At 51.9% G+C, this 17,978-nt stretch overlaps 8 protein-coding genes across 8 annotated transcripts; 4 read left to right on the top strand and 4 right to left on the bottom strand.

The window, feature by feature from the left end:
- Nucleotides 1–864: 864 nt before the first annotated feature.
- Nucleotides 865–1,351, top strand: DSM5745_11276 (short coiled-coil protein; the record flags this gene model as incomplete). The annotated part of the gene is made up of 2 exons (XM_026753292.1): nucleotides 865–1,106; nucleotides 1,168–1,351. 2 exons carry the CDS (start codon nucleotides 865–867, stop codon nucleotides 1,349–1,351), a joined length of 426 nt encoding a protein of 141 aa, XP_026598065.1.
- Nucleotides 1,352–4,326: 2,975 nt separating this feature from the next.
- Nucleotides 4,327–5,348, bottom strand: DSM5745_11277 (14-3-3 family protein; the record flags this gene model as incomplete). The annotated part of the gene is made up of 5 exons (XM_026753293.1): nucleotides 4,327–4,431; nucleotides 4,484–4,554; nucleotides 4,607–4,848; nucleotides 4,912–5,218; nucleotides 5,288–5,348. The coding sequence occupies 5 exons, from the start codon at nucleotides 5,346–5,348 to the stop codon at nucleotides 4,327–4,329; spliced, it is 786 nt and encodes a 261-aa protein (XP_026598066.1).
- A 1,739-nt stretch (nucleotides 5,349–7,087) lies between these two features.
- On the top strand, nucleotides 7,088–7,742 carry DSM5745_11278 (uncharacterized protein; the record flags this gene model as incomplete). Its single annotated transcript, XM_026753294.1, has 4 exons — nucleotides 7,088–7,221; nucleotides 7,404–7,469; nucleotides 7,554–7,619; nucleotides 7,712–7,742. 4 exons carry the CDS (start codon nucleotides 7,088–7,090, stop codon nucleotides 7,740–7,742), a joined length of 297 nt encoding a protein of 98 aa, XP_026598067.1.
- Nucleotides 7,743–8,149: 407 nt separating this feature from the next.
- On the bottom strand, nucleotides 8,150–10,162 carry DSM5745_11279 (Nuclear pore complex protein An-Nsp1; the record flags this gene model as incomplete). The annotated part of the gene is made up of 3 exons (XM_026753295.1): nucleotides 8,150–8,359; nucleotides 8,423–8,546; nucleotides 8,610–10,162. The coding sequence occupies 3 exons, from the start codon at nucleotides 10,160–10,162 to the stop codon at nucleotides 8,150–8,152; spliced, it is 1,887 nt and encodes a 628-aa protein (XP_026598068.1).
- A 538-nt stretch (nucleotides 10,163–10,700) lies between these two features.
- On the top strand, nucleotides 10,701–12,523 carry DSM5745_11280 (DUF5102 domain-containing protein; the record flags this gene model as incomplete). Its single annotated transcript, XM_026753296.1, has 4 exons — nucleotides 10,701–10,791; nucleotides 10,860–11,450; nucleotides 11,515–11,759; nucleotides 11,813–12,523. The coding sequence occupies 4 exons, from the start codon at nucleotides 10,701–10,703 to the stop codon at nucleotides 12,521–12,523; spliced, it is 1,638 nt and encodes a 545-aa protein (XP_026598069.1).
- A 1,081-nt stretch (nucleotides 12,524–13,604) lies between these two features.
- Nucleotides 13,605–14,669, bottom strand: DSM5745_11281 (uncharacterized protein; the record flags this gene model as incomplete). The annotated part of the gene is made up of 1 exon (XM_026753297.1): nucleotides 13,605–14,669. The coding sequence occupies one exon, from the start codon at nucleotides 14,667–14,669 to the stop codon at nucleotides 13,605–13,607; it is 1,065 nt and encodes a 354-aa protein (XP_026598070.1).
- Nucleotides 14,670–14,714: 45 nt separating this feature from the next.
- On the top strand, nucleotides 14,715–15,397 carry DSM5745_11282 (uncharacterized protein; the record flags this gene model as incomplete). The annotated part of the gene is made up of 2 exons (XM_026753298.1): nucleotides 14,715–14,744; nucleotides 14,771–15,397. 2 exons carry the CDS (start codon nucleotides 14,715–14,717, stop codon nucleotides 15,395–15,397), a joined length of 657 nt encoding a protein of 218 aa, XP_026598071.1.
- A 60-nt stretch (nucleotides 15,398–15,457) lies between these two features.
- DSM5745_11283 (uncharacterized protein) lies at nucleotides 15,458–17,555 on the bottom strand (the record flags this gene model as incomplete). The annotated part of the gene is made up of 2 exons (XM_026753299.1): nucleotides 15,458–15,497; nucleotides 15,547–17,555. 2 exons carry the CDS (start codon nucleotides 17,553–17,555, stop codon nucleotides 15,458–15,460), a joined length of 2,049 nt encoding a protein of 682 aa, XP_026598072.1.
- Nucleotides 17,556–17,978: the final 423 nt, after the last annotated feature.

Here is a 17,978-nt window from a genome sequence, read left to right on the forward strand (position 1 = left end):
CAACGACAATCCAATTCCTACTTCCACCGCTCCTCCGACTTTCCCTTCTTTCACGGTCACAAGGATCTTCATTGCAAGCTGTTTACCGTCCTCGACTTCCCCGAATTCTGCGTGGTCCCTACTGCACTAAACGGTTCTTTTGACCGTGACTCCGCCCGCCGTTTTCAGGCTTGACCACCCAAACTTCTTCACGACTACGCTGCAGTACACCAGATCCAAGTCCGAGAAAGGAAACACTATTTGGATAGAAGTGCCTGGCTAGTTTTCAGGCTGAGCGAGCGGCATCGAAAACAGCGTTGCCAGAACCAGAACCGTAAACCGTGAATCGCTTTGTCCAGCATCTATCAGTCGCTCAGTCCCAACCTTCGCTAAAATCCCAGTTCCACCCCTCCAATTCAGTTCTTTCAAGCTTCCTCCCCTTCCCCTGGATCGCTCAAACGGTTTCTCTCCGGCTCTCTTTTCCTATTTCTTTTCTTTTCTTTTCCTTTTCCCTATCTCGCCTCTGCCGCCTGTCTATTTTCCATTCTTCCCTTTCTCTTACCGGCTTGCTGGTTGCTCCACCTCTGCAAACCCTCCCAGGGACACCCTTTCGAGCCTCCACGACAGCTACCTCCAGCGAAACGCAGATTCTTCATCTGAGGTGATCGCTAGAGGTAGTTTTCAACCTGCGGTGATAGTAACTGCCCGTCTTCTTCTACAAGTCAACCTTCTTCCCCATTGGGTTCTCGCCCACCGCAGACCATAGAACCCCTTCAAACTCGACCACAGACGTGCTTCCCTAGGAATATGGCATCGACGTCAGCGGTGCATGGTTCTTCCCCGGTTCCGACGCTACCTCAGCCGAACGAAACCAACCGTGCCCATATGTCCTCGCTCTCGTCCTCGTCTTCCATATCCGACGCGGAGACCGATCGCAGGGGCCGCCCTGAACGTCCTCGTATGGCCAGTCGAAAACCCAGCGCCTCAATACTGGTGCCCCGGGACCATCCCGAAATTGAAATTGAAGAGGAGGAGTTTCCGCCCGACGACGCGCGAGCCATGAGTCCTCGCCGCAACTCTGCGGATCTTGAACGACTGGGCAAAGAGGCCAGGCAGACTCTACAAGAGTGAGTATTGTCTAGAGAACCTTTTCCTCTCACCATTACTAACATAAATACTTCTCAAAAGACAAGCCAAGGCCCTCCAGTCGTCTCTCCAAGCTCTAGCAGAACGAATCGATGCAGTGAAAACAGATCACGACAAACTCGAGAATGAGAATAGATTCCTGCAGGACTATATCGGGGGACTGACACGGAATATGAAGAGCGAGATGTCGAGATCCAGTACTAAGGTCAAGAAGTCGCACAAATAGGGCGACGCGACGTCGTCATCCCGACTCGGAGTCAGCACGGTCGGGATTCTTTTCGCTTCGGGTTCGCGAAAGATCGAATCGCTTTTATGATATACTTCATACGCATATTTTCCTGATGTTTGGCGGGTATCTTTTATGCGGTCATTCATCATCATTCCACCTTGAACAATCTACAGTTCGAAGAACACATCCAGCACTACAGATGGTCAAATGTCGGGACTGAAACCAAGTCCATTGACGACTTTCAAGGAGGCGGTATTCGCGAGATTGACCATATTTTTCCCCCCACAGATCGATTTTCGAATACCTGCCGACCGCGCAGCCGTTGATTCGCCTTGAGTTCGTTCATCAGTCACATTCCCACCCGACGCTCTACTTCTGTTTCATTCGCCTCCCGCTCCGTATTCCTTCTCCCGATCCACACCCTGTCGAGCACTGTGACATCATTGCTTGCTATGTGTTGGCTGCTGAGGTCTGATCACCGGCCTTGGCGCCGATGCGTGAGAGCGAGGGCCAATCTTTGACCGACCTGGCGGCAGTGTGACACCTTCGCTCAGATAATTCGGGTTTCAACTGTTCATATTGACCATTATCCTTCTCCACCGACCTCGCATTTCTCCGATTCTTATTTCCCTCACATTCTACGGGCGGCATGGTGTATTTTTGTGGCATAGCACGCTCGGCGTTAGGACAGCTTCTTTACTGGGGAAATTCTGATTTTTTTAGACGTCGGGAACCGTACTGGGGTTTTGCATTTGTTTCTCACGGTCTTCAATCAATCTCGCGACAGCAATCTTCACAAAGCAAAAGAGGGCGAAACGGGAAAGCATTTTCAAGGAGCAGCTATCTCTACCCCCTTTTCTCTTCTTCCCAACTCAATTTTTCTCTCACACATGCGCCCGATTATACCTTTTTCTCTTCTGTCACCATCACACTTGTATATTGGAAATCGTCCTGGTCTGACGATTCGTCCGGGTTGACTTTAACACTCAGCATCATTCCACTTGGGCTCCGAAGACATTTGCTTATCATACCCCAAACCAAGCGGTTATCTATTCATCTTAGCTTAGCAAAGCACATAAAAAAAGCAAATAAATATACATTACTACTCATCCTCTTCTTCTAATCACATCTGGACGAAGTTCTTCAAAAAGGTATTTACCTCAAATGGACAAGTACACCGTACTTTGCAGTCTGCAGAAGCTCAGAAAACGGTTGAACCTAGTTCCGTAACTCAGAACCAAAAGCAAATAAATTCTCCGAGTCCTCTGGACAGAATATGTGCTCTGTACATCAGCCTATAGGTACGGTACCTATTAGTGAAGCAACAAACGCCACAACCCACAATCACGCTCCCAATTATCAAAGCAGCCAGCCAACCGCCAGCCACTCAGCCCCTTGGACCAATGGCTGTTGCAAAACGCGCTTTGATGCTCACTTGCGCCCACGCCGCGAGGAATTGTTCTCCGGTATGACGGTATGAATAATATGATACGGCGTATCTTACCTATAGTTCTGGATACTAAGTAGGCGAGTACTACTATTATGCTTGCAACTAAGTGCAAGGTACGTACTGCTTACGGAGCACTACAGTAGTACATATAGGTAGGAATCCGGACTATGGTTGCACTGACGAAGCTTGTATTTATACTTGCTAGGGTAAAGTTCAGGCCTCGATTATATTTGAGGAACATATACCTCAGGTAGCTGGAGATCTTTCTAGCCGTACCTCTGGCGCTATATGGTCGAGATGTAAGTCTGTGCTTCGTGTAGATGAAATACAAAGTATAGGGGATGAATCGACAACCTTTCACTCTCTTTCACGCAAGTCTCAAAGGATTCAATGAGCTCCGCTACCTGCCCAGTAGACCTCGGCAAACCTATATCCACACAAGGAAGCCAGCCAGTCCACCAGTCCATCATATATGCCATACATGACCTCATCTATCTATGAGCAGTTCCTTGCGCTGCGCCATGGGATCGAGATTGAGTGTCACGGGAGTACTCCGCAAAGAGAAGGACATGACGAGCCTATGGGATTGAGTAAGTAGGCACTGATTTGGGTTATCATTTTCATATGCTAGTTGACCTTGTCACGCACAACGAGGGCTGCTCGGAAAACGGGTAGGTAAGAGGCCTAAAGAAAGGGGCGGAGCAGAGCATGCAGGGCGTCCAGAGGTTCGCCCTGTGTTCTGTTTGTTGCAAGCCGCATACGTCATTTGTGTTCTTTGTTCAACCAACCTCAACTGCATGAATGGATGGTGGATGGTGGATGGTGGATGGATGTGACAGGCCTGCTCCTATCGGAGGTTGGTTGCCTTTGTGCCCTTGAAGGGAGGTAACGAAGACTAGCTGGGTGCGCGGCTAAGGGCCTTGCGGAGGTCGGTAATAGACTTGTCCCTCGAGCTGCATTAAAGTCGTGCCTTTCGTTCGGGAGCATAAGGAGTACGGTACACTACGAATTGAATGATGAATTTCAACTTTCTTTGAAGCCACTGCCGGACTGAGATCTAAACTCGAGCTAAGGCGAGACAAACGCCATGGTGGCACAAAAGAGGTAAGACCAAGACAGATTTCATAACATAGTCAAGGCTTGGGGATGGGAAACAATCCGATGGGGTAGTGGTAAGGGAAAGGTATTCTTTGAGACGTGGTAATAGGCAAAATGTAAATTAAAAGAAACCAACGAATATATGAATCGACGTGCGACGGATTGAGACAACCGGTTCACCAGCCATGCTGCCGTCGAAGGAAGCTTCGGCCATCGAAGGGCAAGGGATTCAAGGAAGCACCGCGACCGACCACATCCAAAAGCGTCATGTCAAATCATGCATGCTGGTGGAATTGTGACCGTACATCTCCCTTTGATCTGGATACCTTCGTAAGGACCTTCACCACTTTCGCGCGGACAGTTTAGCCCGGTTTGCCGTGATTGATCTTTGATCCATGCCGGACGCGAGTCCATCATGTTTTCTTTACTCGGCAGGCTTCTCCTCACCCTCGGCGGCAGGGGCTTCCTCCTTCTTCTCGGCGGGGGCGTTCTCGGCAGCAGGCTCGGCCTCGGAGGAGGTCCAGAGGGTCTGAACCACGTCAGTATGAAAATTTCCAAGCGCTACGTTATAATTGACTAACCAGGTTATCCCTGAGGAGCTGCATGATCAGGGTGGAGTCCTTGTAGCTCTCTTCGCTCAGGGTGTCGAGCTCTGCGATAGGGGTTAGCGAAGGCCATACATTCAACGACACTGCTTCACATACCGGCAATAGCATCGTCGAAAGCAAGCTTGGCAAGGTGGCAAGCCTGGTCGGGAGAGTTGAGGATCTCGTAGTAGAAGACGGAGAAGTTAAGGGCCAGGCCGAGACGGATGGGGTGGGTAGGAGCAAGGTCGGTCTGGGCAACCTCGGTGGCAGCCTTGTAAGCCTCAAGGGAGGAATCGGCGGCACCCTTGCGACCGTCGCCGATAGCGAACTCGGCGAGGTAACGGTGGTAATCACCCTTCCTATTAAGTGGAAGAGATACGTTAGAATGTACTCGATCGTGAGCGGACAACAAAGAGACATACATCTTGTGGTAAAAGACCTTAGACTCGCCGCTCTGGGCAGACTTGATCAAGTGCTGGTCGAGAACGTCCAAGATGTCCTGGCAGATCTTGGCGAGTTCGGCCTCGATCTTCTGGCGGTACTCCTTGATGAGAGCGACCTGGGACTCGTTGCCCTTGGACTCCTCTTTTTGCTCAATCGAGGTGACAATTCTCCAAGAGGCACGGCGGGCACCGATGACATTCTTGTAGGCAACAGAAAGAAGATTCCGCTCTTCAACGGTGAGCTCTACATCGGAGGAGGCGACAACCTTCATATTCTCGACCATCTCTAATGCATTTCCGTCAATACTGAGGATGTAGATTCCAGGAAAGACCTGAGATTAGGTAAATGACGAACCCTCGTAGCGCTCAGCCTGCTCGGCGAGCTTGGCCAGGTAAACAGCATCTTCGTGACCCATTTTGAGAATCTAACAACAGAAGACGAGAGAATATGTTAGCGAGCGTCACTTTACACAGATGTCTGTGGGAAAGGACTCGAGCGACAAAAATAAATCGAAGTTGAAACTTGAGCAGCGAGAAAAATGGAGGAAGATCAGGTCTAGATTGTGGGAGACATGTGAGGGGTAGATGCAAGTATCACGGGGTGAGGGAGAGTGAGGCTGTGAGCGATGGCTGCCCTGGTCTGTCCTGCACTAGGGAACCCCGTCTGTCACACGGCTGATAGCACAATAAAATCGAGAACTCGGTGGAAGACCGCAATTTCAGGCCATAAAATAAAATGACGATATCGCGATGCCAAACAAGTCGCGAATTCTGATAGCAGTGTATATATCGAGCGGGCTGTTGTTTCGCGAATCCTCCACACGGGCTGGCAGCGAGTAAACAGCATCGCGGGTATAGTGTCCAGCGTAGTCGGGGGCGGGTTGGGACACCGCAATTCCACCCAAGACCACATTTATAGACAGCTCGAGAGACTCGACAGAGACCAGTAGAGGAGTGCGAATATGGCAATCGATGAACTCGTAGATAACATCGATAGGGGTGTTGAGGCGAAGGATAAGGGCGAAAGAGGGGACTGTGAGGGAAACGGAAGGGGAGTAATCGTTCACTCACCTGTGTAATGGCAACGGGAACAATGAGGATTCAGTTATTGAGGTATTTGGAGATTAAGAGGATGAAGAGAGAGTGGGAAAGAATGAAGTGTTGGAAGTGGTAGTGAGTTGAAAAAGTGAAGGGGGAGATGGATCGAGAGAGCGAAATCGCAAAAGGAGGAGAGGAAGTCGAAGTTGGAAGAGGGGGAGACCGAGAGGTGGGAGGGGAGCCTTCTTCCTGCCATTTGCTGGGGGCTTTCGCTGCCTCACCGTTAAAACCGCCCACTCGCCTCTGCTAGATTGCTAGAAAGGCACACTACACGTCCATCTAGTCTACTATTACTTCGATCCATCGAGTTGTCTCGCTATTTTGATCTGTTCAATTGCCGATTCCACTACCATGCCTCCATAACGAGGAGAATCTCCTCTTCTCCCCCTTCTGTTGAGCGTGTGTGGTTCAACAGTGGGCCACTCCGGCGTCATCCCTATTTTCCCTCCGCCAATCGCCACATTATTGAACGAGCCTCGCTGCTAGTGATTCCCCCTTCCTGTTTACAGATAGAGCAGAGCTCTGGTGAGGCATAGTTTGTTTGACTCGTGCATCCATGTCTTCCATCGAGTTCTGCAGCCGTAGTCTACTCCGTAGCATGACGAATCTTCAGGTGCTCCTGCTGCTCTGGTTCCGTGGCTACGCTCATTCCTCCCGCCATTATGGCTCCTTGTCTCACTTTTATAACGACCTAGAGTTAGGGTGCCCTAAAGAATTCATATTGGCAACCCTGACAGATCTAAGTACTTCGTACTCCGTTGACCTCAGAGATCGCCTGCCTTTCCCTCCTGTCCCATAATAAATAAAAGCTCACATGACCAGCACTAGCAGCTGACTCATCCCGTTCACTTCGGAGAGTGCATGACGTCACAGTGTCTTCTGGGCTCGGCCTGGCTTTCGCGGCGCTGCCATATTTCCAAGGCAACAAATAAGGTACTTGTCGCTCAGCATCTGACCACCACCCCTCTTCTTCCTCTCTCTTCCATCCATTTATCTTGATACTCTCATCATCGAATCTAAATTCTCCATCTTCGTCTATCTCGACATACCAGTCACCATGCTTCGTCAATCCATCACTCGTCCTCTCGCCACGACATCCTGTGCTATCCTCGCCCGCCCTTTCTCCGCAATTGCTCCCAGGATGGCTGAAGGTGATACCGGCGCTACCCGGTCTGGTGGTTCTGCTGCTAGGTATGGATACGGACTATTCTTGCTTTTTCCTTATCTACAGCTCTAGCAAACTTTTTTGTCTCAACTCACTATCTCACTGCATTCTTTGATGCATCTGCAATCGCATGATGTCATGTCCTCATCCAAGATTGAATCACACCATCGAAATCGCTTCAAGTAGCTAACTAGACCTCAAAATATAGCGACACTTTCCAGAAGCGTGAAGCCGCTCAAGAGAACCTCTACGTCTATGAACAGGAGAAGAAGAAGTAATGACTCCGCCTCTAGAGTCCTTGGAACGACTACTACATATCACGGCGCGATATTTTACTAACCTGGGAATCTGAAAATAGGATCGCCGCTCTCCGAAAGAAGATCAATGAGCAGCGTGAGCACTTGAATGAGCTGGACAAGCACCTGTATGCTTTCCTTCCCTTTGCTGCCCTCCAATGGCATTCCCTGCTCGGTTGGTGGTGCGTGGTGATTGATATATTAGCTAACGAGTACGCAGTGACGAATTTGGCAAGGAGGAAAAGAAATAGATGTTTATTGCTTTAGCTATTTGCGAACGCAATGCGTTTTCTTGAAGTTGTCGCTCAGTGGGCAAATGATATCCCGCCTGTTCGCGCAGCACATACCACCCGCATCATCTAGCGCTGATATTGGCTCAATGTATTTTAGTTAATTGACACTCATCTCAAAGTTATCAGTTGGCTCCAGTGTCATGTACAATGTAGGAAAAATATAGTACCATTAAGCGGCCTCCAGCTCAACCACTCGAAGTAGGAATTGGATGAAGCTCGATAGACAGTAAATAAGCGCCAAATTTCATCAAACACGAATTTCATGTAATGCGCATCAATACCTAGAAAGTACCATCCCATTGCCGTCCTGAATCCTAAAGATGATATCAAATGAGAAAACGAACACCTATGAAAAACCAAACTTTTTACCGGCGCCCCATGTAGGAGCGGTAAAAGTCATCCGCGGCACTTGCACTCCCGACACCTGACATACTAAGTCCGTGCCCGAAGCGTGCCGACACGCTCTGCCCAGCCTTCTGTGCCGCAGCGACTTTGGTCTGGAGTTCAGTGGTACCCATGTCGATGGACTGCAACTGGGAGAGATGCGAGTTGAGAATGCGAACGATTTGAGAAATCTAAAGGCTCAGTAAGTAAGGTTTCAACACTTCGGAAGGGGCAATCAGGCCAGGTTTCCTTACCGGTTCGTCGGCCTTGTTTGTTTTGCTGAGCGTTGACGAGGCGTTGTTGACCTCCTCGATCATGCTTGAAAGATCTCTGCCCATATCATCTAGGCGTTCAGAGAGCTTCTCGGCGAGTTTGTAGCTAAGCAATATGTTAGCCAACGGCACGAACACAAATGTTCAAAGATATATAAGCGGCACGTACGTTCGCTCACGCTCCTGGTCAGGCCCTTGTAGACTCTCGCCAGGGCCGACCTGCTTGGACATCATCTCATCGACCTCGCGTTCATACCGATCAAGCCACGAGCTCAGCTCATCTTGCTGCCCCTCGACAGTAGCGAGTTGGCGTTCGATTTCCTGGGTGGCACGTTCGGCGTCCACTGTGCTGCCATACAGTTTTTGCACCTTGCTGCCATTCTCAACAATCAACCTATCCCATTCAGCGACCTTCTCGGCTTGATCCCGGAAGTCCTTCTGGTATTTGGTCAAGTCTGTCGCCCATCGGGTGATGATTTCATCCATAGTCTTGTTCTTAAGGCGCGATTGTGCCGGGGGAGGCGGGCCAGCAGTCGATGCGCCAAGAGCAGGTCCGCCAGTTGCGGTGGTAGCACCCGTACCTGTGGTTGCTGTAGTGGTGGCGGCTGTGGTAGGACCAGATGTCGCAGTCAACGATGGCTTGGCGGCAGTGCCGGCTGTGGTGGATTCTGCGGATGTGCTTGGGGGTTGCGTGGTCGCAGTCTCGGCGGGCTTGCTAAACAAGTTCCCTGTTGATGCTGCGGGCTGTGATGCAGTGGTTTCTGCGGGTTTTGATGTGCCTAGGCCCCCGAATAAGCCACCGGAAGGAGCAGCTGCGGGAGTAGAAGAAGACGCAGCAGATGACGTTGTTCCACCGAGAGAGAAGAGAGGTTTCTGTGGAGTAGCCGAGGATGTGGCTGTCTGGGTGTCCTTCGATGCTGCATCAGCGCCAGATGACGGAGCCGCAAAGACAGAAGATGTTTGTGTGCTCGAGGCGGGGGCAGTTCCAAAGAGAGATTTCGGTGCGTTGTTTGCAGGTGTCGCAGGCTTTATGGGTTCGGCTGGTTTGTTTGCGCCGAGATTGCCAAACAGGTTACTGCTAGTAGTAGTAGACGATGGGGCACTCTCTTGTGTTGTCGTTTTGAACAAGTTGCTGCCACCGGACTGACCAGCCCCACCGAAAAGTGAAGGTGCAGACGTAGCGGGCGTTGAATTAGATCCTGACGAGGTTGTTGCTTGTCCAAAGAGGCCGCCAGACTTTTGCTGTCCGAACAGAGATGAACCCTGTGCGGCAGCACCTCCCTGTGGCGGAGGACCAGCAGGAGTAGTAGACGGCTGGCCGCCAAAGAGTGGGGTTGAGCCAGACGATGCAGGAGTTGCTGTAGTTCCAAAAAGGCCGCCTCCAGGTTTGCTACCACCACCGAACATTCCACCGGTGCCAGTTGCCCCCAATGCTGGCGTCTCTGCTGGCTTGTTGGGTGTTTGTGCGCTAGAAGCCGCGCCACCAAAGTTGAATGGAGGAGTGCTGCTACCACTGCCAGCGTTGGCACCAAATAAAGAGCCGCCTTGGTTGGACGCCGCGGCGGTTCCAAATGGCGAAGGTGAAGCAGTGCCGCTTGTGGTTGCTCCTATATTTCCAAAGATACCGCCGCCTGAGCCCGTGTTCGGGGCGCCAGCCGATCCAAATAGGCCGCCGCTTGAAGCCCCCGACGAGCTCGGTTTACCTCCGAAATTGAACGGCATGGTGCGGAAATGTATTAACAAGGATGTCGCGATAGGGCAGCCCTAGGAAACAGACAATCAAGTTAGCAAGATTCGAGCCATTCGCAAATAGGAGAAAAGATTCATGGAGTCGTACTGCGCCCAAAGATGGAGGAAGATTCGGTTATCCGGGAGTAAGTGCAAGACACCACCGGAAGTGAAGCAATAACAACACCGGACAGTCGCTCTGAGCGGATAATAAAGCAAGATACCCTACCGCTGGAGAGCTAGTCACGAACTTTGTTGCGCTACCACAGCCAATCACATCAAGGCGCGCTTATTAGCGTCTAGCGTCTATATCTGAGGCCTTAGGCAATGAATATACTTGGCCTCAGGCGCTCAGGCCGCCCACGGTCGAGGCTGGACTTCGTCACCAGACGATCTGGATTCCCTCCAAGCTGCAACCCGCTCTCGCTGGCCTTGCTTCCTTTTGTGCTTCTTTTTGTCTTCTATTCAGCTAAAACGCATCGTTTCTACACCTATATGACCCTTTTTGGAGCCAAGAGCCTACTCTATTTTCATGTCGGAACGCCCCTCTCCTCCGTCCAGCTCGTACTTGGAGCCCCCGAGGCAGAGCGTGGAGCTTGAGGACCCAGGGGCCCCTGACCATAGTAAGCGCTCATGCAGTCCCACGCTTGATCATTCGTCGGCATCTTTATGTACTGACATCTGTATTTAGCAGTCTCCGATAGCGACGAAGAACATTTCTCAGATGCCAGCGAAGGCAACTCACGCTCTCGCTCCCGCCCAACGTCTCGTGCTTCTCCTGTACCCCGGACTCGGGTGGAGAAAGTGGACGATGTCCCTTCCCATGGTGATGTCCCTGGGACCAGCGCCTATGAAAAAAGAGAGCAAGATGCTGTTCCTGACGAGGTTGAGGTGATCTCACGCAGCAGGAGCCCTTCCGCTGCGGGGCAGCGCCGCCGGTCTGTGACCCCAGGCGGCACGCGCATTCCCCGGACTGTGGTGGAAAAGGTTGACCCCGGTCAACCAAGTTACGGCGATGTTCCTGGGACAGAGGCGTACGAGAAGCGAAGAGCAGATGCTGTCCCAGATATGGTTACCAAAACCTCAAAGTCAACAACACCTTCCGGGTCTCCCACAGAGTCCGCCGAGGCCAACTCCACGACTACGCCTGTTCCTGGAACGCTGCTCTCTGAAGTTGACGACACACCGGACGATGGGACACTACATTCTGGTCCGCATGCCCATCGGAGACGCCCGAGTGACACATTGCCGGATGCAAAAGAGACGGTCTCAGACTCACCCGGTAAGTATCCAGTTCTTTACTCCCTTGGAGGGCTCAAAAACTCAGGGACGATTGACCAATTCAGATCTTGCGCCTCAATCAAATAGCCCCACGCATCCGACTCACACTCGACGAAAATCAACATTAACGGGAGGTGAACCTCCTGAAATCACAGGCGGCGATGACTTTGACGATTTCGAGGAGGGGGGCGATGATGACTTTGGCGACTTCGACGAATTCGACGACGGCTTCCAAGAACCAGATACGGTTCTCGACGAACCCAGACCTGTCTCTCTACAGCCCCCTCAACAAACAGCGCCGCCTTATGTCGTAAGCCTTCCGCCGTAGACAGTGCTTGATTCCCCTGTTAACTCGCGAAATAGCCTCTATTAGATTTTGAATCTATTCAATCTGTATCCGACCTACTCACCATTCTAGACGAACCCCTTGACCGACTTTTCCCTGCATCTAAAGCCGCGCTCTCCGGCCAGTCAGACCTGCAACCTATTTCTAATTCCTCTGCCATCTTCAGCACTGAGCGTTCACTTTCTCTATGGTCTCAGCTGGTTGCCCCACCCCCGCTTCAGCCTCAGAACTGGGTCAAGTCCCGGATCCGCCGCCTCTTCCTCGTTTCCCTTGGTGTTCCGGTAGACCTAGATGAAATCCTACCTGCATCAAAACAGAACAAACTCATTCTTCCATCCATCAACATCGGCGCTTCCAATTCGGCCGCCACCGGCACGCTATCCCGCTCTCAAAGTTTAGCCAGAAAGGACTCGCAAAGCGGGCCAAATAGTCCACGCACATCAAGCACCGCAACTCAACAACGGTTATCTAGGCGGCGCGAGCCCTCCCCCCCGGAGCTCGATCTCACGGCAGTTCGGCGACTTTGCACAACCACCGACGCTGCGCTGGACGGACTGACCGACATGGAGCTCCAAACCCATGTCAAGGAGCTTGAGCAAGCCACTTTGCGCGCCTCCACTGTCCTCGAGTTCTGGCTCAAGCGCCGCGATGGCCTCGTAAGCGAAAAAGAGGCTTTCGAGGGTGTAATAGAGAATCTAGTAAACCACGCCCGGCGTGTACGCAAATGATGAACGAGGAACGAAGCAAAAGAACAATCTTCGTGAACTATATATGTTTTAATCATCCATCCACCCATCCATCCATGCCTTGACCAGCCCATAGATAGCGCTTCTTCTTTCCCTTCACCTCTTGTACCTGCTACTTCTTAACATTGCTCAGACCTCCTGGCTCTCTGCTCCCTTTCATGTTTGATATTATGGCCCAAGAGCGAAGCAAATGATATCGAGCTCCTTGGACACTTACTTTTCTCTCAAGCCTTTTTGGTAATCTCATCGCATAGCAAGCGTTGACTTCTTGTCAAGTTGCATCATGTAATCAAACGTTCTCTTGCATAATACGTATGTCAACAAGCCTTTGCTCATCAATGCTCGTTGAACACGGCATCGGTCGTGATACTCAACATATCTATGGATGGGCAGGGCCTTACGCCCATCAGCTAGAAATACTACATCTCCAAGGCATCAAGCCATCAAGTCCGGGCGCGGCAGGGCTATCAGTGCGCTTTAAGCAACTCTAGAGGCCTAAACGATGCAACTACGAGTTCGTTAGGTATTTCAAAAATACAGTGCATTCCTCGTTCATTCATGACGGAGTGCGGGCTACATACAGTAGAAGATAGGTAATCAACCGAACCCTGCTTTTATCTAAAGCGCCAAAAAATCGACGAAACCCGCCATCATAAGATACAAGAAATGGATCCGGTACACCATGTATACCAATAATAATAAGTCGGTAAAATGATTCTGAGCGCCAGGTGCAGTTTAGGCCAGTCTATTCTAGTTGAATGACTTCTTATTCGCCGCTGAGAGTAATGTACTTTGCGACGAATGGTGCTTTCCGGCAACTGGGCATGATTCACAAAAGTGACGGGGCAAAGATAAAATAATGGCAGAAAGATATAGAAGAAAACACCAAAATGGACATTGGATCTGAAATCGCGGGGTATCATCCTGCAACAACCGTTGCGCCAGTAACTGTGCAAATGGGAGAGAAGTCGACTGAAAAGAGCCGAACGGGCAGAGAAAAAAAAGGAGAAAGGAACCATAAAGATGCGGAGTTAGGATGAATCAGGCTAGTAGATCGAGCTCATCAGTCCAGGACAATGACTGTGGGAGACTGATTCGGCGTGCGATCTGGCACAGAGGCGGAGCGATCAACCTTCGGCCGTCGGAGGCCGTTCTCATGAGCGCTTGACTTTCGCTTCAGAGTCGTGCGGGAAGGCTGCTGCTCAGAAGAAGGGACATCATCGTCACTCTTTACGTCCCAAGTACCGTCGGCTTTGATCTCCAGGAAGCGGGCGCCATCACACCGATTCATACGCTCCAACTGGTTGCGCACATCGGCAAGAAACTCGTCAATAATGAGATTCTGGGGACGAGCATCTCGGCTGCAGATGGGGCATTTCCAGTCCGCTTCTATGGCAGATTGATCTCCAGATTTAAGAAGGCGAGTCTGCAGGAACGTCTTATGGTCAAAACATTCGGTGTGTTCACAATGACGACCGCGCACAGGTACATCAAAGATGCGTGCAGTATACGGATCGACAAGGGTGACCTTCAGATCATCACTAACAATTCTTAGCTCGTCATCATCATTCTCAGGGTTGCGTGCAAGCCTGGCATGGATACGCTTTTGAGAGTCAGCAGCGGGCAGAGGTTGGGCGAGGGCTTTCGCAAGGGCGAGGGAGCGGAACGTGAGTACTTCGGCAGCCACAGCGAACGTAAAGTTTTTCTGTTCAGCTGAACTCAAAATGAAGCTAATCTCAATCTTATTGACACCTTCCAGGAGAGCTGGAGTGATGTCCAATGGGAGATCCCTGGTATTGTGGATTTTCCGGCGCGGGAAAAGCTCCATGTTGTTGACATGCACGTATATTGCGGTAGGCCACGCAGTCTCAGCAACGCACCAGGAATGTACATCCAAGTCATTAGTTAATTTTGGGACCTTGACGCATCTGATGCGGTAGGTTTGAGTGCCCTCCTTGAATGTCCGAAGCACGCGACCCCCCTTATCTTGCTCTTGATAGAATGCGCGTGTTCTCATCTCATTGTTCGATAATGAAACCGCCTCTTTAATGGGGCCGTCTTCCTGGCGGAGAATCTTTGGTTGCATGAGAAATGAGGTCATGTGCGGCAATAGCTCCGTTTCGCTCATGCCAGTGGCATCGATCGAAATGAACCTGTTGACCGGATCGCGAAGATGAGCCTGATGGATTGCAAGTCGATTAGGGTTCGGCCGTGTGTTCATAACCGGAGGGACATTGGGTGGGGGCAGAAGCGGCGCCCAAAACTGATGGCGTTGCCGTTGTGGCTGCCGGGAATGCTGTTGCTGTTGTGCCGCATATTGTAGCGTTGGGAGCGGTATGCTGTGACCTGCTAGCGTCTGCGACCGCCGAGGTGGATGTTGAACGAGCGTCGGGCTCTGTATCCCTGTTTGTTGGGGAAGCTGGTGACCTGAAGAATGCTGGAACTGCGGAGGGCGCTGAGCGTGCTGGTAACGTTGAGCATGGTGGAGTGGAGGTTGAACTAGTGCTGGGCTCTGTGATCCTGTATGCTGCGAGGTTCGGCGACTCTGAGGTTGCTGAAGTTGCTGAAAAGGGGGCTGGGCAAGTGCCGGGCTATGTGGCCCTGCGTTCTGAGGATGCTGAGAGCCAGGATGCTGATACTGAGGCTGAGGCTGAGGTTGCTGAGGCTGCTGAGGCTGCTGGAGTGGGGTTTGGGCGAGTGCCGGGCTTTGTGGCCCTGCATGTTGAGGCTGTTGAGGTTGAGGTTGCTGAGTATGAGGGTGCTGAGAGTGCTGAGGGTACTGAGGGTATTGAGGCCGAGGCTGGTGGGAATACTGTTGACATGGGTGCTCTGGAGGTAACTCGCGCGGCGTCATGAGTTGAGGCGTCGTAGTGGTTACGACGGATGGTATCATCCGCGGTGAACGCATCTGCGGTTCTACACCACGTTGTTGAGCGACCGCTTGGTGGGGAATCGGCTGTGAAGGAAGCATGGGCGATGCTGCAGCGAGGGGGCTTCTGACTGACGCCGGAGATATGCCGTTTGGGCTTTGCGCTCCAGAATGCGACTGCATATATGGTGAATTATACTGCATATTCGACTGGCCCGCTAGTGCAGACACAGGGGTAGGTACAGCTTGACCTGGAAAGGGCACGCTGTGAGGAGCAGTGACACTAGGAGGCCCTGTACTGTCCCTCTGCGTCGCCGCAATGGCCTCACGGTACATAGCCACGATTTCCATGTTCTCGCGGCGCCTCTGTTCAGCGGAGATCGGCTCCTTGAGGCTGCGCATAAAGTAATCCTGGTCTCGCATGTAAATTGCTCGCAGCGAGCTCTCGCCCACGGCGCCAGGAATCCGCCGGGCTAAGCACAAAAAGATGTTCAGCTGCAATGTAATCGACATAACGCCGAGTGATTTCATATCATCCACGAGCGGTGGATGTCCTTGACTCTGTACGTGTGCTTCAAAACGAGGCCACTCCGCCACTAAACTGGCCAAGAGACGCAGCATTTGATGGTATTGGGTCTGATACCGCCAATCCTTGAAGATCTCAGACAATGGATAGGGAAAATCAACACACCATCGTAGAATGTGAGGCGCGATTCGCTGATTGTCGACCAGGAGACTCCGGATAATAGACAAACCATGCATATGCTCCAGAGTAAACCCGGGAAGTTTCGGAAGCCCTGCCGGGTCATAGCTGCTAAGGCAGTAAACTTGATGAAGGGTAAGATATACGACGTCTCGGTGAGTGAGCGCGTGGTCTAAAAGATGAAGCCGTGGTGCTTCCACCCGATCGTTAGCAAGCAACGATGGACCCTCACTCGCCATGAACGCTTCCAAGTTACGTTTTGCGCGCACGCAAAAATCCGGTGTGATGACTGAAGGGCGGTTGGCAGCCAGTGCGTGAATGGCGGTAATCGGTTGCTGTTGCTGTGATGGAGAAACTGCAGTGATTGGAGCAGGGTGAGCAGGGTGAGAGTGGCCAGGCCGAGCATATTGTATGATGGGCGGGCTTCCGCTAATCGGTGGTTGCTGTTGCAGTGATGGAGAAGCTGCAGTGATTGGAGCAGGAGAAGCAGGGTGAGAGTGGCCAGGCGGAGCATATTGTAGGATGCGCGGGCTTCCAGAATGAACCAAATGAGGATTTCCTTGTTGAATGGTCGGTATAGAGTCCGGAAATGTCCCTACTGCGGGACCATTCGGTCGCGCCGGCAGTTGATTCGGAGGAGCTTGCTGAAGGGGAGGCGACGGAAATGCAGTTGCGGATGGACTGGCAATAGGAGGAACATTTCTTTCAACAGCAGCTATTGGACTAGCATGCGGCCTAGGGGGTATGGAGGGATCCGGGGAAGGGAGGGAAGCCGACTGCTGCTCCAGATGAGTCTGCAATTGCTGTTTCTGCTTTTGTTTCTGCGGCTGGTGGCGTTGCTGTTTTTGCGGCCGCGGTTTCTGTTGCTTTTGCTGTTGCGGTCGAGCATCGACTGGTCTAGGAGGGAGAGTATGGTTTTGAAGGGCCGGCGAGCGCGTTATGGATGGATGTGGTGTATTGGAGGTGGCCGAGATCTGAAGACGAGGAGGCGCATCTCGCGTAACTGCGGGGGCTGACGAGGCGACAGGATTTTGGTTACCGCGGAATGAAGTGAGGTTCTCTTGTGAAGGGGACAAAAGATCGCTCATGCCTGTCGGACGCGTCGAGGGAGAGTCGTCCGCGGCCAGGGTCGGCTTCGGGGCGGGGGGAGTTGAACGAGCAGTCGAACGAGCAGTTGAACGAGCAGCGGCCGGTGAGGCTGGACAAGGCGGAGAAAGAGGAGCAGAAGGTGAGGGCTCCGGGAATTGTACCGGCTTGTCGCGCTGGCGGGGAGGACGAGGATTCTTGTCGGGAGGAGTCGTCGTCAACCAAGTTAAATTCCGATTCCGAGCGGCGCCCAGAAATATGCTGAGGGTGGAGTTGGCCGAGCTGGTCCCCGACACGGTCTTGCGACGGGCTGGCTCGGGCGGACGACTGGTCTTATTAGCCATGGGCGAAGTCATCCTGGCATGTTGGGAGCACTTTAATAGGCGAAGACGATGCAGGATGTTTGATGCCGACTCCCGTTGTTTGTCCGCAATCAAGTCGCAGGTGGTGAGTTTCCAATTCGGGAGGGCCTGAAGTCGGTGAGGAGAAAAAGAAACAAAGACTCAAAGAACAAACACCAGAGGCGCCGGATGGCTTGCTATTTATGCTGGGTCCTGCTATTCATTCAGGGTGGTATTCTGGTATTCACAGGGCTGGTTCCTTGACCGTTCACTGTGTTTGGTGCCACTCTAGTGAACATCCTATATCACTAGGCAAGACTACTCCAACTCAGCGAATGATGGATCTACACCAGGCTCTCTCCATTAGCCAGCTAAATGGCTTGGACCAGGGCCTGACCCAGGAGCAGAAGGCAACAGATCTTCTAGATACATTGGTGG

Source organism: Aspergillus mulundensis, assembly GCF_003369625.1.
Source record: "Aspergillus mulundensis strain DSM 5745 chromosome Unknown scaffold_24, whole genome shotgun sequence".
Classification (NCBI taxonomy): Eukaryota; Fungi; Ascomycota; class Eurotiomycetes; order Eurotiales; family Aspergillaceae; genus Aspergillus; species Aspergillus mulundensis.